Here is a 16,336-nt window from a genome sequence, read left to right as displayed (position 1 = left end):
TCTGCAATATTGCAGAGGATTTAAAGAGAAAAGGAAAATGAGGCAAGCAGAAGTCTTGCTCAGGAGTCTTGTTATTGAGCAGTAGCACTTTGCTTTAATAAAATTTAATGTACATTTTTTTTTCTTCAGAAAACCGTACACTCCAACAGGACCTTTGGAAGATTCGCCCATGGTGTGTGTAGCTTTGTGATCCAGAGCTTAGCTGATTAGAGTTTCATGCCTTTTCTGCTGGAGATTTCCAAAGCATCTTGTTTCTGTCAGCAGGCTACAGCACTCCAGTGTGTTCAGTAATTATTACTTTAATGCCTTAGAGTGTAATTATACATAATCCAAACTTTTTCACTTCAGTCTAATTATTAATCAATCATACCGTTTTCTAATGATGATTATCTGAGTAAGAACTCTGGACGTGCTGAGACTGTTTTGTGCAGATGATTGAATAAAATTGTGCTTGTCATGAGCCAAAATAAGTCATGTACCATATCTGTGTGTGCATGTCTATGACTAAGACTGGTTACTGTTTTCTCTGGTCTACCCCTCTTTGCTGCCACTATGGAAGCGAAGTTTTCCGCTCATGCAGAAAGCAAAGCTATGGTAATGTCTGTTCACAGCCCTGCTGCTGGCATTTGTGCCTATAATTTTACACACGTCTGCACTACAACACAATGCCACACATTTTGTCTGCTCAGAGCACAACCCTTGCTGTTTTCCAAAGAATTGTTTTTTTTTGGCTACATTTTATGTGTATCTTAACCACTCGAATAGCTCTTTAGAAAATTCAATGTTACTCATCCAATCTGAGAAGAAGTGTTTTAATAACCATCCTGATGTCATGAAAGCGTTCTGGTGGACTGATGGGTCCATGTTTACCCTGTTCTTGTGAAACGTCAGGGAATCGCATGATGTAATGGACCCACCAGTCTCTACTCTAGACTTCTGTGTAAACAAAGTTGTAGTGATGAGTTGCTTCTGTTGGTCTGGGCTGAGCAACATGTGGCAATCAAATAAAGTCAGCTGACTAACTGAATCTGATCAATGACAGATTCAGTGAAAGACAGTGAAAGAATGGTTCAGGGAGCATTACGTTCATAAATGAACTAACTATCAGAGAGTCCAAGATGAATGCATACTGCAAGCAGTAATATATGATTGTTGCAGCTGTTATAAATAATATTTGCATTGGGCAACAGTATGAAAAGTATGAAATTGGACTGTTTAATGTCTTCGTGCTCTTTTACTTTAGACTCAGAGAACACAGAGGATGAAACAGCAGAATCTCAAGTGCCACTGGAGATCAAGCAGAGAGGCAAAGGGCCTGATCGGGATGGTAATTTACATTTGAACATTGCATGCATATTCAGGCTTGTAAAACTTTAATATCTCGATACCATTAACTGCCAAAGTTACGACCCCATACACCTTCACCTTGCTCTATTAATCTTTCATCTCCCCATCCCCTTTTTGGTTTCTACTGGCTTCTGTGGGGAGGATCAAAGCAATTTGAGACTATATATAATTTTGGTTTAAATAAGAAACATGTGTTGTTCTTGTTATTAATTTTACTGTTCATCAGCATCACTCAATCTTCCCGACAGCTTCACTAAACACAAAAAAAAACCAAAAATTAAGTGAACCACATTTAACTTATCTTCGTCTTTTCATTACTTCACCATGGGCAGGGGTGACCTAGCATGTCAGGAAGCTGCCTCATAATTGGAAGGTTGTTGGTTCAAATCCTGAACCGCCAAAGGGACACTGAAATCCCCTTGAAGGTACCGTCCCCACACACAGCTCCCTGGGCGCCTTTCATGGCTGCCCACTGCTCACTAATGATAATGCAGAGGACAAATTTTATTGTATGCACCTTGTGCTGTGATCTGCAGTGTATCACGATAGCAAAAACTTTACTGGCAATCACTTCCACTCCATCGTTCACTTATGTTCACAATTTTTCACTACATAACAGAGATAAACATTAAATATTGTTAAATATTCACGTTGCACTAACAGTTCAATTTTAGCTTTATGTAGATTCATGTAGATTATATTTTGTTTTGGCACCTCAATGGCTGTAATGACAGCTTTGGTTTCTTGCCTGGTGGAGCATAAATAACAAAATTGAAAGTGACGTGATTGTCATTGTGATACACTGCAGCACAGCACACAAAACTGACACAATAAAAGGTGTCTGCATTTAACCATCACCCTTGGTGAGCAGTGAGCAGTGTGTGGGGACGGTACTTTGCTCAGTGGCACCTTGGCGGTTTGGGATTTGATCCGGCAACCTTTTGACTACGGGGCCACTGCTCCACAAAAGTCTCCAGCAAGACTAAATAAAAATTTCAGTATTTGTTTTTTCTGCTCATAAAGACAATTGCACAAACAATTGTGCTGTTTCATTGCTGGAGTAAAAACAAAATTCAGCAAGAGCACCACCTCAAAATACCTCAAATTTGTTGTCTGTGTTAAATGTTAACATGGTGCCATGTTAATAATGTCTTAGGTTGCAGCAGTAAGATAGGAGCGCACGGCCCTCACATGTATGGCCAAAGTGACCTGAGATTGGGACAGGACCCTGTGGTGGAAAGGGACATACTGACACTGGGATCCATACCTCTACGACCACAGGACTCCTCACAGATGGACAGGCAAGCAAATTTTGGCAAGGCAGAGAGCCCCCCAGTGCGGCACCTGGGGGTGGAGGCAGTGCTTTGTGCATCACAGGCCAATATGTCATGTCCTGTGTGGGAGTCTGAGGAAAGCATGTCCCTAGCAGCATGTTCAGCCTATATAGAGGACAGACTTTCTCTATATATCCCTGACCACATTGAATGTGGGATTTACTTAGAATTACAAATTAATGAACAAATGAGGCAAATTATGTGTTATTTTAGAATTTTTCTAGACTTGTGTTTCATTTTCTTTCATTTCATTCTTTAGCTTTGTCATGTTTAGTCTTTTGTTTCGAAAATTTTACTTTCCTTTGACTCCACACTTGTTCAGTTTTGATAACTGTTCCGTGTCTTGCCACTCACCGAAGCCTGTTGCATTCATCACAACATTTCTAACAGCTGATAAAAGAAGCAAGCATTATTATTATTTTCTTTTTGCCTATGATTATTGTGTATTTATGAATGATTACAAATGATATTCTGTAATGTCTGCATGATATTCTTATTTACACTTTATGAAGCTTTCCCACAACCTCTTAACATTCATCATAACAAGCATGCAGTGAGTAAAAGCTGTCATATGATATTATCAACATAAATTAAGTGCCTGGTATTTTTATATCAATATAATTACTAAAATATTTACATGTAAATATCTTGGCTGAGATCATTATTCTTTCCTGCTATCAGATTTGCACTATTACAAATTTTACTATTCAACATTGCCACTCTATGCCCGTAACCAACACACATTCTTCTCATGTAATTCACTTCTGTCCACCTGAATTCCCTGTGACTTCCCTCACACTAACAAAAAAATTTGCCTGCATTGCCCCCAGGAGCCAAGTGGACAGCATCATTCTGAGGAACACCCCCCCCCTTACTGAGGGCCAGTCTGGTAGTCCTACCACGAGCTCCCCTTTGAGCTTGACTTTGTCCAGCACTATAAGGCCAGACCTTAGCGCTCCACATAGCTCCCTTCAGAAGGACTCAGACAAGCAGAAGTTACATGATGGCAATATTAAAATACAGTCCACAGTTTCATGCATCACCAGTGGGTCACAGGACTCTATAACATGCCAGACCAAACCTGTTCGTTCTGGCTCCAAAATCTTTGACAAGATACGTGTTTTTGAGGAACGAAGACACAGTGTGGATGTACCAAGGGCATCCTTAGAATGGTCCAGGACAGATTTCAGCCATGAGACAGAAAGTCTAAAGGGAGTCATTAAAGATGTTACCATATCTGATGTGGCCAAGAGGAGGTCATTTTTCAAGCAGAGGGCTTCCTCTCTGGAGGACCAACCCAGCTACAGTCAGAAGGTGCAGAGTTTTCAGAGCAAATTTACAGAGGAGCTGCATCGGCTCAAAAAGCTTGTTGGGAGGAAATCAACTTCTACTGAGCAGATCTCTGAGACTGATGAGGGATCTCCAAACAAATCCAAGACTATGTTTTTGGTGAACACAAAAGAAAAGGGCACAGGAAAGGAAAATGTGGAACTTTCTAAAGAACATCAAGCATCAAAAATCTGTCAGAAGAAACAGAAGAACCATGGAATAGTCTCAGAAGTCATGGGCGAAAATGCTAAACCTCCAACTCCACCTGGAGTCCAGATTTCACTGAGTACTGGTAAAAGCCCAACCAGTGTAGCATGCACCCCCTTCTCACTTCAAAAACCCCAAGACGTGTCCATCCCAGGTAAAGACAGAAACTCAGTATGTCCCTTATTGCAGAGGGCTTCAGAGGAAGGAACAATTAAACCAGCTTCTAAAGTCCCACAGTTGGTGAGCATCACTTCTCAGCATGTTACAACACTACAGAGTGGCAAAGAGCAGAAACCAGCAATGGACTCAAAAGTAACATTAAAACTGAACATCCCTGCCATCACTGTTGAGGATGAACCAATGGAAGAGGAAGAGAAGAGCAAGAGGGACCAAAGGGAGAACTCACAAGGAGAAAATATGGGAAGACCCCAGAGGACCAGGGACACCTGTTATTTTAACCACCAAGAGTCTCCAAAACAAGGTTAGAAAACACATTTTAGTAATAAATGGTAAACGATCAGTGGAGTTTTCTGAAGGTTGTGCCAAAATATTTGTTCTAATGGTTTTTAGAATCTATTATCAGATGAAATTGTGGCTTCGTAATTTGTTTATTCATCTCATGAAGTGCTCCTCCAGCAGATGATTCGAAGGTATTGGTTGAAGAGGGTGCTGTGGAGCCTCCCAGGTTTGAATGTCCTCTGGAAGACATGGTGGCATCTATGTGCTCTGAGGTGGTGCTGACATGTGTGATTACAGGAAGACCTAACCCACAAGGCAAGACCAATCTGACAAGACCAAAATATTTAAAACACTAACATTTGACGTGGTTCATCATCATTTGAATTAGACATTACACTTAATTTCTTTTCCATTCAGAACAGGATCATAAATCAATTATCATCTATGTAGCAGAGAATCCTTCATTTTGACCAGTGAAAATTTCTCGGAATGTTGCTCTTCAGTGATATGGCGGAAAGGAGAAATACCAATCAGGGACGGTCTGACCTGTGTGGTAGAAAGAGAAGCGGCAAGGTATTCACTCATCATCCAGCAGATGAGGCCCAGCGATGCAGGGACATATCACATCACTGCTGTCAACTCAGCGGGACAAGCTGGCTCCTCAGCCACACTCTTCATTAGCACAGGTGACATAGACCCTCAGTTTGTCATCCTACTCCCACATAATTCCCTCTGGTGGATTTCCCAGATATGACCTAATCTCTCAATATGTCTCTCTCTGTCTCACTGTCTGTTAGTCTCATTCATTGTCTCTTCTCACACACCTGCACACACATATCACCTATTAAGCAAAAGACCACAAGGTCACAGATTCAAACCCCACTGACTACCATTGTGTTCCTGAGCAAGACACTTAACTCTGAGTGTCTCCAGGGGGACTGTCCCTGTAACTGCTGATTGTAAGGCACTCTGGATAAGGGAGTCTGATAAATGCTGTGAATGTAAATGAATTCCCTTTTGCATGTATATGTGCTGAACAAATTTGTGAAATTAAACTGATGATAACATGGCATGGCATTTGGCTAACTCCCTAGGGTGAGTCTTTATACATATATAGTGCTTATACAATGAAAAGGGTAACATCAAAAAACGCAACTCCATCCCTCCCACACCCCATCTCATTCTGACTCTGCCTCTCCTTCTTAACACATCTCTTCTATTACACATCAGTTTCTAATTGTGTGGATATTTTTTAACATTTATTTTATTGCTTTTTATTACCTATTTCCTAAATTTGATCTCTTTGTCTTGCATCATCCGTTTCTAATGACAAATGCTATATATGGTGTCTATTGTTAGACAGGATACAGGGTACAAAGTTTAGATAACATAGATAAGTCTGGAAACGATGAGGACAGTGACTCATGCATGCGACTGCACTCATTTCCACTCAGTTCAACACAACCTCACATGTTCTCTATAACTGAGGAATGGGCAGAATGACACTTTCTGCTTGCTAGGACATTCTGGGCTACACTGTGGGGGTGATCAGGCTCCTGCTGGGAGCTGGGTGTCCAGGCTGTACGGGCAGCCCTGCACCCTGCATGACTGCTATTGCTCTACCAGAGGTTTAGTTTTTTGGCATTGGCTCAGAACTCAGCCTGCATTTCCTTATTAGGCCACTCAGTGCATGGTGTATTTATAGGATCTTTTGTTTCTTGAAATATTTGCAGCCTGTTTTAGTTCCCAGTCCTACAGGAAGATGAAGAAGATTTTTCCTTTTTTTGCCCTTGAAAATGCAGTCAGTTAAGGTGGTCTCTTACTGCAGAAGGCTTAGACAGGCAATGAACCTAAAGCTCAGGCAATCAGAATGGCAAAAATTGAATAATTATTGAAAATTAAGTAAATGTATTGCAGACGACATAAAAAACAAGATGAACTCTGGGTTAGTGTACTGAATGAACTGTGGAAGTCAGAGAATTATTATACTGTCAGGAAGGGTACATTTTGTGTAAACCACACAATATTTACATAACAGGCATGCTCACTGTCAGTGTCATGATTCATTTTCCTTATGTAAGTTGTGTAGAGTTCCTCTCAGTTACTCTATGAGGCTAGCAGACTAGTGAGTAACACACTCGACTATGAACCAGAAGATCACAAAGTCACAGGTTCTAACGTCACTTACTACCAATGTGTCCCTGAGCAAGACACTTGACGTGTCTCTGTAACTCCTGATTGTAAATGGACATGAGGTGATTGTCACAGTGAAATACTACAGTACAGCACACAGTGACACAGTGAAATGTGTCCTTTGCTTTTAACACAACACCCTTGGTGGACAGTGGGCATCCATGAAAGATGCCTGGGGAGCTGTGTGGGGGGGATTTGGGATTTGAACCCACAACCTTCCAATTATGGGTCTGTTTTCATACTGGAAGCCCAGCACTTTGGATCAGGGCATCTGATGAATTCCGTAAATGAGATGAGCTGCTCTGAAATGTATAAGAGAGTCTGTTTTGCATATGCAAAGGTAATGCAGAGGTCTAGACACTTTTTAATAACTTCGCTTTGTTCATATAGCTAATTAGAAAATGTAAAATAAAAACGATTTCTGTACTGTGATTATTTTAAGATGGTGCAAGAAATTCCAATCAGAGTAACATTTCCATGTCTTAAAGGTGGATTGTCTTGTGCTTGCGATTATTATTTATTGATTGATTTCTCGGGAACATGGTATACATTGAAAATGCATGTTGGAGATATTTTTGTATTTTTTTTTGCAGTAAAGTGTTTGTTGCTTGAAGTTGTTAAAGTCATTTAAAACTGTGTGCTCAGTAGGTCTTTTTCATCCTCTCTGTATCTGGTTGAATTGGGGATTAAGGGATTGATGAATTGTAATCCCAGATGTGTGGGTTCTTCAGACCTTGAGTCATCTGTCATCTTAGAATTCCTCACAAATAAGTGATACATGGTGCTGGTTGACATTTGTAATACTAATACAATTGTGAGGACATATGGACAACCTGAACAGTAAAAAACACATTTTGTCCTTTTGTCCAGCCCCCATGTGTGAGTTGGACATAACCCATGGCCTGCAGGATATATCTGTGAAGGCCGGGGAGACAGCCATCTTTGAATGTCATGTGGTGGGCCCACTGGAAATGGACGTGGACTGGCTTGCCAATGGAAAGGTCATACAGCCGGCTTTGCTGGACTGCAAAATGCACTTTGATGGAACCAAATGCCGTCTGTTGCTGCGGTCAGTTCATGAGGACGACAGTGGGACTTATACCTGCAAGCTCAGCTCCAGTACAGGTAACTCTGACATTACCTGTTCACCAAACTTTCACACATGCCATTAGAAAATGCCACTTTCACATGCCATTTGAAAGCCACATATGACATTGATCTCTGTTTCTTATGTCTATGTCACTGTATGTTTTTTCAAAATACTTCAGGTCAACACAACTCTCAGGCCAAGTGGGTTGAGGCACAGAAGTGCAAAATAGTGAACAAGTAACTTGACAAGTAACAACATGAAAACAAATAGGGCACGATGGCCAGAAACATACAAACACTAAAGATAGGACTCTGCATAATTTTAGGTTAAATCAATAATGCCAGACACAGGGGTGTGGTAGAGACCTACCTGACAGGTCACCTGTGTGTGATTAGAATTCCACACATGTGAATGGGCAACACCTGACTATGCCAGGATCTGATGACATCAACTCCTGCATAGCAACATCTTACAGGGATGAAGATTATTAAGAAGAGTTCAAAATATCAGTTTTACAGCGTTTGAAGTATTTTGGCCAAAGGAAACAGTAAAACCTTAAATATAAAATGTGTAAGATGTATGACTTCTTAGTACTAAAACACAGTTTTTTATGCCCAGGTGTACACATTGATGTATTACTGTCTTAGAAAGTGACTACAGGAAGGCATCCAGGTGCAATGCAAGGGTACGATATCATATGAAGTTAATACACTGAGTCTGCTTCTAATGCATTAATATCAGTATCACTACCTTGGTATGTGAAGTTTATTTAAAGCTGGGTCTCAAGCCTGATAAACTACATGTAACATAAACTGATACTTTAAATGGGCTCAGTATGTCAAATGGTATGCCACGGCACATCAAATCTGACATTGTAATAATCTGTTCTGATTACAAACCTGACCCTAGCCCATCAAATGCAGCGTTCGTTCTTGCAAAAAAGAAAATGAGAGATATATATATATATTTTTAATAGCACTAGATGTCAGGGCTCAGGGCACCAATTGCAATCAGAAGGCACACAGGACTAAAAGCTGCTGAAAGGGTGTATGGGTGTTTAAACAGTAATTAAAGCCCATTGAGACATACTGTATTTTAATGAAATAAATATTGTTGTTGTTGTTGATGTTTGGTAACTGGTTTGGGATCGGGCAGTCACATTGTCCAGTGCAGGCATAGTTGGGCAATGAAGTTTCAGTCTAGGGATAGTCCAGAGGCAGGTTGAGAAAGAAAAAGTCATTCAGAGTTCTGACCAGGTAAGATGTATTAGTGGCATGGGTTGTAAGGCTATGAGTGAGCACTGCCTGCGATTTATATTGACAAACAGGTATCTCATAGGCATCAGATGTGTTCACATGAGTGAACATAGATACATAAATGCATAAATGCATGCATTAACTCTATGAGTACAGCCGAATTGCAGCATCATACAGTGTACATGATGTATGGTTACCGATTCCCCCTTTTTTATTGAAATTTGTCACCCATTGTGAGGTTGGTCCTCTCTGCGCATGTGCGACCGTTGAACTTTTCAAGTTCAAGTAGCAGCACATGGTATCTCTACTTGTTCTACTTATCATAACTGGAACAACCGGGAGAAAAGTTATTTACAGTGGTAAATATACACCAAATGCACAAAAGCACAAATGGCAAAAGCAGCACGTTTGTTTAGCATCACTGCTGATCACTACTGGGTCGCACTACACTGGTCGGGTAATGTGAGTAAGATTGCGTCGGACTGTACAGTGTGCGCACATAAATCGTGAGCTTTGTCTTTTCTCTTGTATGTGATTTATTCGTACAGTTTGAGCTGGAAAATCGCACAGTGTATGCTCAGTTTAAGTCTAGCTCTCGTAGCTGGGCTTTTAAAAAGCTGTATTTGTTGGGTCAGGCTCCTTTGTCACTTCGCCACTGTAACCACCAGACAATTTCGTCAGCTTTACACTTCACTCACAGGCACATCTACTTGAGTAGATGAGTTCTATACAAAGTTTTATAAATGAGACCACTGAGTTGTTAACCAAACTGTATCTAGGGAACCAAATGAGGGATTTATATGTATATGATATATTTATATGATATTTTGAAGCACAAATGTAAGTCGCTCTGGGAATAAGCATCTGCCAAATGTAAATGACACTTTAGGCCAATGTTAAATTTAATCAAATCCAATCTAAATGGGTTTTTGTGCCTAAATCCAAGTCATGTTGTGCTCAGGCCAGATATCCATCCATTAATATGTTTCTATAGTTGTGTAAGTGTGTGTCCTGCCTCATATTTTTCATGCAGAGGAACTCAAATCAAGTGGCAAACTCTGGGTCAGCCCCTCCAAAAAACCGCTGTTCACTCGAAAGCTGGATGTCCTAGAGATCACTGAGGGGCGTGCCGCACGTTTTAACTGCAAGGTCAGTGGGTCCCCCTCTCCTACAGTTACCTGGACCCACTATGGTAAGATTTTTTTTTTACTTGCGCATTTTACTTGCGCATTTAATCCTACCTAAGTCTGAAATTACTGTTGCAAAGTCACAGATACTGATGTTTTCTCTGCAGACCACACAGTGGAGGAAAGTGAAAACATTACAGTCATGAAGGAAGGTGGTCATCACTCCTTACTCATCAGTCATGTGACGCAGGGGAGCAAGGGCTTGTACACAGTGACTGCTCAGAACATTCACGGAGAAGTCAAAAGTGCAGCAGAGCTTTATGTCCAGGAGACTCGACCATCTATCTCCTCACACATGTAAATACATTGCTCATACTATTTTCTTATTGGCTTTCCATGTCTTTGTGTCTTTTAGACACATTAATTCTAAAAAGAAATCTGTCTACTGTATAAATAGTAATATACAGTGGAACATTTCAGGTATATTTATAAAAATAAGTGTGTTATTCAAAAAGCATAAAGATCATGTTCCTCAGTAGCGGGTAAGGAAGCAAACCTGTAATCAGACCAGTTCGAATCCAAAACCACGAAGGTGCCACTGATGTACCAAAGCTCCCCGGGCACCTGTCATGGCTGCCCACTGCTCACTAAGGGTGATGGTTAAAAGCAGAGGACACATTTCGTTGTGTGCACCGTGTGCTGTGCTGCAGTGTTTCACAATGACAATCACTTCACTTTCACTATAGTACAGTACACACAGACATAATCATGGGCAAGTGGACAACTCTACACAGGCTAAAGGAACATAGGATACTGTCATGATCCAGTCCGGCAGGGGTTACTCCGGATCCGGAGTTCGAACCGGATTTTCATGTTAGTCTTGTGTAATGTTCCCTGATCGTGTTCACCTGTTGTATATTTATATAATTGTATAAAGCTATCCTGTTTGTGTCTGTTCGCCGTCGGGTCATTGCGTGGTGATGTTCCCCTGTCTCGTGTTATGTATTAAAACCCATGTCCTGTAACGTTGTGCATATGCGTCCTCCTTCCTTGCCATGTCTAGCCCATCGTGACAGATACATTTATTTCAGGATATTTTTAAGTAGCAATTTTATGCACAATGATGCATCATGATTCACATTAAACTTTCTTTCTGAAAGTGATTAGTTGTCAAATGAGACACACTACAGCACAGCACCGGGTGCATAGAGTGAAATGTGGTCTTTGCATTTAACCATCCACTGAGGGAGCAGTGGGCAGCCAGGACAGGCACCTAGGGAGCAGTGTGTGGGGACAGTGCTTTACTCAGTAGCACCTCAGTGGTACCTTGGCATATATGTATTTGAACCGGCAACCTTCTGATTACAGGTGAGCTTTTTTTATCTGCTAGGCCACCACTGCCCTAAACCTCTCCTAAGGTTTGTTTTTGGGTCCCAACCCTTATAGGGTTGTTTGGTAGTATATTTTTTTGTATATTTAAAAGCCTAATCCATTTTTTGTTCACTGTGACTTCTTGAAAATAAGCAATCATTCACCATTCTTTATAGATAAACTGTGCTGCATGTCATTATGTCATTAATGTGTTCCTGGCTGGTTATTCTGACAATATAAAACACTTACAATTCCTCTCTTCTCCTGACAGGGCTAAGCTGGAAAAGATGCCCTCAATACCTGAGGAACCTGAAGTTCTGGAGATGGAAATGGAGAGGAGGACTATGCCAGACTTCATCAATCCCCTCAGTGACATGGAAGTGATTGAGGGCAAGGAGGCGGTGCTTAAATGCAAGGTGGCTGGCATGCCATACCCCACTATTTCTTGGTACCACAATGGGAAGAAGTTGGACAGCACTGACGACAGGAAAATTACTCAGTGTAAGTGCTGAAAAAAGTCCTAAAAGGCCCATCAGTGTGAACATCCCATTTGCAGTTATCAGAGACACAATAGAAGTAGGTGGGGTTTGACCCTGTAACTTATTGACATCTGGTTTATTAGCAATAATCTGTCTGCCCACCCCTATCCTGTTCTGATGGCAGGGTGTTTATTTTACAACTTATTATTAATTTAACTGTAACTATCATCTTTTAAGATCCTAGTATATACTATCTCTGTTACAAGTGAAAACAAGAAGGGTCTTACACCCCATCAACACAAGTAACATTGCTCACCGGAATCTTAACACCATGCATCAAAATGAACAAATAAGATAAATGCTAGCCTAAATGTTAGGTCCCCTATTATGATTTTTTTCTGCTTTTATATTGGTCTTAGTGGTATCTGAAGTCTCTTTTCAAAATTCAGAATTACAGCCACTTTGGTGTGTGTAGCTTTAAATGCTAATGATGAGGAGAGAGGCTGGATGAGAAGGAGGGTGGCCTGTAGAAGTGAGCGGGCATTTTTGCAGTAATGATGTCATCCTGTTCTCATTCTTCCCCTTTTATGCTGTGCGTTGCCTTGGGAATTATTATTGTATTATTGTTCTCACAAAGTGAAATTTTATAATAGGGGACCTTTAATTACTGCTAGCACAACTCCTAAAAGAGAAATCTCCAGAACTCCCATTGGTGTTACTGAGTTTCCCCCTTTTAGCATGAAAAGTCATTTGAATTTATTATGTTATAATTCTTTAATGTATTTCTCTTCTAGACAGGAATGTCCACAGTCTTGTTGTTCGGACCGTGTGTCAAGGTCACAGTGGTGTGTATAAGTGTGTTATCTCCAACAAGGTTGGAAAGGCCACCTGCTATGCTCATCTCTGTGTAGCAGGTAAGATAATGCAGCATTCATTTGCACAACTAACTTTGATATAATTGTCTTAGCTGTAGCCTGAATGCACACTTTCAATGTACACTTTTTAACTTATTTCCTGGAGATAGTGAGCTATGACACAGTTTACTGTCACAACAAACGTCATTGAACCACTAAGCCAATTATGTTTACATTTTCGACCTGTTTTAATCAAATAAAATCTTATTCACTTTTGCACATTATCTGACAGTTATTTGCCCATTTGATGAAAGGCAACACATGGACCCACAAATTTAAAATCTGGATTTTCTTTCTTCACCAACCCTGTTCCTGGAGGCCACTTATTTACCTTCTTTTAGCACACCTGATTCAACTTCTGCACTCCTTATCACCCAGTTCTTGAGTTGAATCAAGTGTGGTGGAACATGGAAAGATCTAAACTATGCTGGCCTGGTGCCCTCTAGGACCATGGTTGGTGACCCCTGTTCTAGACACATTTCTGCAGCTAAAACTGCCCATGCTTACAATGTCAGCAAATGATTTTCCTGGTGCTACCGTTTACAATGCACTCATAAAAATAAACGATGGATCATTGCATGGACCAGTGTCCTGAACCTAGGCTACAATTTTCCCTTATTAAAATGCAGACGGCACAAGTGGCTCATTACAGAGCTTTGACAGGCCCTACAGTTGACACCCCCAACACTTGACCCTTTTGCACACACGGAAAACATCAGAGAAAATAGAAAGGAAGAAACCTTGGGAAGGAGTGATACAGAGATGGACGCCCTTCCAGGGTAGAAGGAGCCTGCAAGTGGTGTCAGTGATTGTGATTGTCCAATAAGAAAAAAAGGCCTACAGTTTAGAGGTGGAGAAGTTCAAAATGTAGTCCAGTGTCATGGTGTGAAAATCCCTGAAGCTTTAGTTGTTACAGTGGTGGTGGCTGTGTTGACCCTCTGGTTCGTTTAGTTCTCATTTAGCAGTTGCCCGGAACCAGGATTTATCTGCTGGTGTCTTCACTGGAGTCTGCCAGTAGTCTGTGCGCTTGATTCAGCGTCTCTGAGAGAACAAACAGAAGCAGCGTCAGACGGTGGCATTGTATGACTGATAATAAAATATGTGGTTATAGTGGTATATTGGTGCTACAGTGGTCCAGTACCCTAACTAGGACTGTCTGTACTTTAACACTGTCTGTGCTTAACAGGGTGACGATGTAATAAAGTGGACTTAATAATTGACACTGTGTCTGTGACTTTAAGAGAAGGCCAGAGAAAACAGATGTGTTTTCAGTTTAGATTTAAACACTGAGTACTGAACACTGACCAGCAAGCTGTTCCACAACTGCAGAGCTCTATATGAGAAGGATCTGCTCCCAGCTGTGACCTACTGTACTTTGGGTACCAGTAAAGACCCCGCACCCATTGATTGCAGGGGGCGTGGTGGGTCGTAAATAACGAAAAGTTCACTCAGGTATTGCGGGGCAAAAGCTCATTTAGAGCTTTATAGTTCCAAAGTAGGATTTTGTAGTCAGTCCTAAATTTGATGGGTAACCATTGCAGTGATTGTAAGACTGGGGTTAGTTAGAACTCTGGCTGCAGCATTCTGTACTAGCTGGAGTTTACTCATGCACCTACTAGAGCATCCAGACGGCAAAGTATTGCAGTACTAACCTTGATAAAGGCATGGACCAAATTTTCTGCATTGTGCATTGAGTTGATATTTCTTTCTGCAATAAGGTGCAAGAATGCTATCCTAGTGAAGTGATTGTCATTGTGACACACAGCAGCACAGCACATGATGCACACAGTGAAATGTGTCCTCTGCATTTAACCCATCACCCTTAGAGAGCAGGCAGCCATGACAGGCGCCTGGGGAGCAGTGTCTGGGGACAGTGCTTTGCTCAGTGGCACCTCAGTGGCACCTTGCTGGATCGGGATTCAAACCAGCAACCTTCTGATTACAGGGCCGTTTCCTTAACCGCTAGACCACCGCTGCCCTTCCTGCGAATCGAATGAGAGACCTGCATCAATGAGGACAGATCCTTTACTTGAGTACTTGGTGAGATAGAAAGGTTATCCAGAGTTATGATGTAGTTCAGCCCCAAAAGACAGTCCCGTCATGTCCCCTCAGGGTATTTGTTGGCCCTTTTCACCCTGGTAATACTTGTTGCTTGCTTGATGTTGCTTGATTAATGCCATGGACCTGGAATTTCCTTCACCTAACAAAAGTGTGCAAAAGACCTAGTGCAAATAGAAATTAAAAAGAAAAAAAAAACAGCCACATTGTGTCTATCCAAAGTATTTTTATTGTTTTTTTATATAAACACAAACAATCCCAAGCGAGGACAAATGAACAAACCCCAATCCTCCAAGAGGAGAACAAAACAAAACAAAAGGCCAGACAAGACAGAAATACAGGTACATGTGTTACATAGACATATAGAGTTTTCCCAATACAAGTGGTAGTTAATGGAATCTACCAGCTTCCATGTTTCTGACAAAGGTTAAGAATAGTTGCCATGTTGCTGAGAATCTTTTGCTCTCCCCATTCATTGTGTAACACATTTTCTCACATTGCACATTGTACGTTATGTCCTTGATCCAGTGTCCATTTGTTGGAGGTGTGGAATCTTTCCATTTACACAGAATTAGTCTTCTGGCAACAAGTGAACAGAAAGCATTCATGTCTGCTTGCCCCACAAGCAGACATGAATGGGGTACATCATCAAGGGTAACACCAAATATTGCAATGGTGGAAGATGGAGCAATAAAATGACCACACAGTTTGGAAAAAGTATCAAATATTGGATCCCAAATACAGTACACATCCCAACTTTGGGCATGTCCAAAACATATGAAGTAAAGTAGCTGGCAACTGTTTGCGTCTGTCACGTGTAGGGTCAGTATCCCTCCTGAACTTGGATAATTTATCTTTGGACCAAAGAAACTGATATAAACACAACTCTTCAGTTACGAGTCTGCTTCCTTACCCCTAACATTGTAGCATTGTCCTAAAAATGTAAACAGGTTTTAGAACAGCTTTTAATTTTTTTTCTCTTGTGCTTTGAGAAACAAACAAAAAAAGCTAAATTAAATGTAAATTGGAAAAAAAAAATCATCTTTAATTCTGAAGGCTAATGTTTCATCTTCTGTAATCATATTGACAAGCAACTGTTAGATAATGTGCAAAGGTGATGATAAAGTCTTTAAAATTTCACAAAGAGGTTTTATAAATTAAAGGCCAAAAAT

The 16,336-nt window shown here is 40.9% G+C and overlaps 1 protein-coding gene across 7 annotated transcripts in view; it reads left to right on the top strand.

Moving 5' to 3' along the window:
- Positions 1-16,336, top strand: part of spega (striated muscle enriched protein kinase a) — a 42,772-nt gene that overhangs the window by 9,898 nt on the left and 16,538 nt on the right. For 3 of the 7 annotated variants that reach the window (XM_028954318.1, XM_028954320.1, XM_028954323.1), the window contains 10 exons: positions 1,244-1,327; positions 2,504-2,648; positions 3,512-4,698; positions 4,854-4,991; positions 5,180-5,362; positions 7,740-7,994; positions 10,249-10,407; positions 10,510-10,699; positions 11,985-12,214; positions 12,987-13,106. In XM_028954318.1, the coding sequence (XP_028810151.1) occupies positions 1,244-1,327; positions 2,504-2,648; positions 3,512-4,698; positions 4,854-4,991; positions 5,180-5,362; positions 7,740-7,994; positions 10,249-10,407; positions 10,510-10,699; positions 11,985-12,214; positions 12,987-13,106 (2,691 nt within the window). Of the gene's footprint in view, positions 1-129; positions 173-559; positions 595-1,243; positions 1,328-2,503; positions 2,649-3,511; positions 4,699-4,853; positions 4,992-5,179; positions 5,363-7,739; positions 7,995-10,248; positions 10,408-10,509; positions 10,700-11,984; positions 12,215-12,986; positions 13,107-16,336 lie in introns of all 7 variants that reach the window. The other 4 variants (XM_028954322.1, XM_028954321.1, XM_028954317.1 and 1 more) reach the window with 3 other exon arrangements.

Source organism: Denticeps clupeoides, chromosome 15 (assembly GCF_900700375.1).
Source record: "Denticeps clupeoides chromosome 15, fDenClu1.1, whole genome shotgun sequence".
Classification (NCBI taxonomy): Eukaryota; Metazoa; Chordata; class Actinopteri; order Clupeiformes; family Denticipitidae; genus Denticeps; species Denticeps clupeoides.
This window is presented reverse-complemented; position numbering and strand designations above follow the sequence as displayed.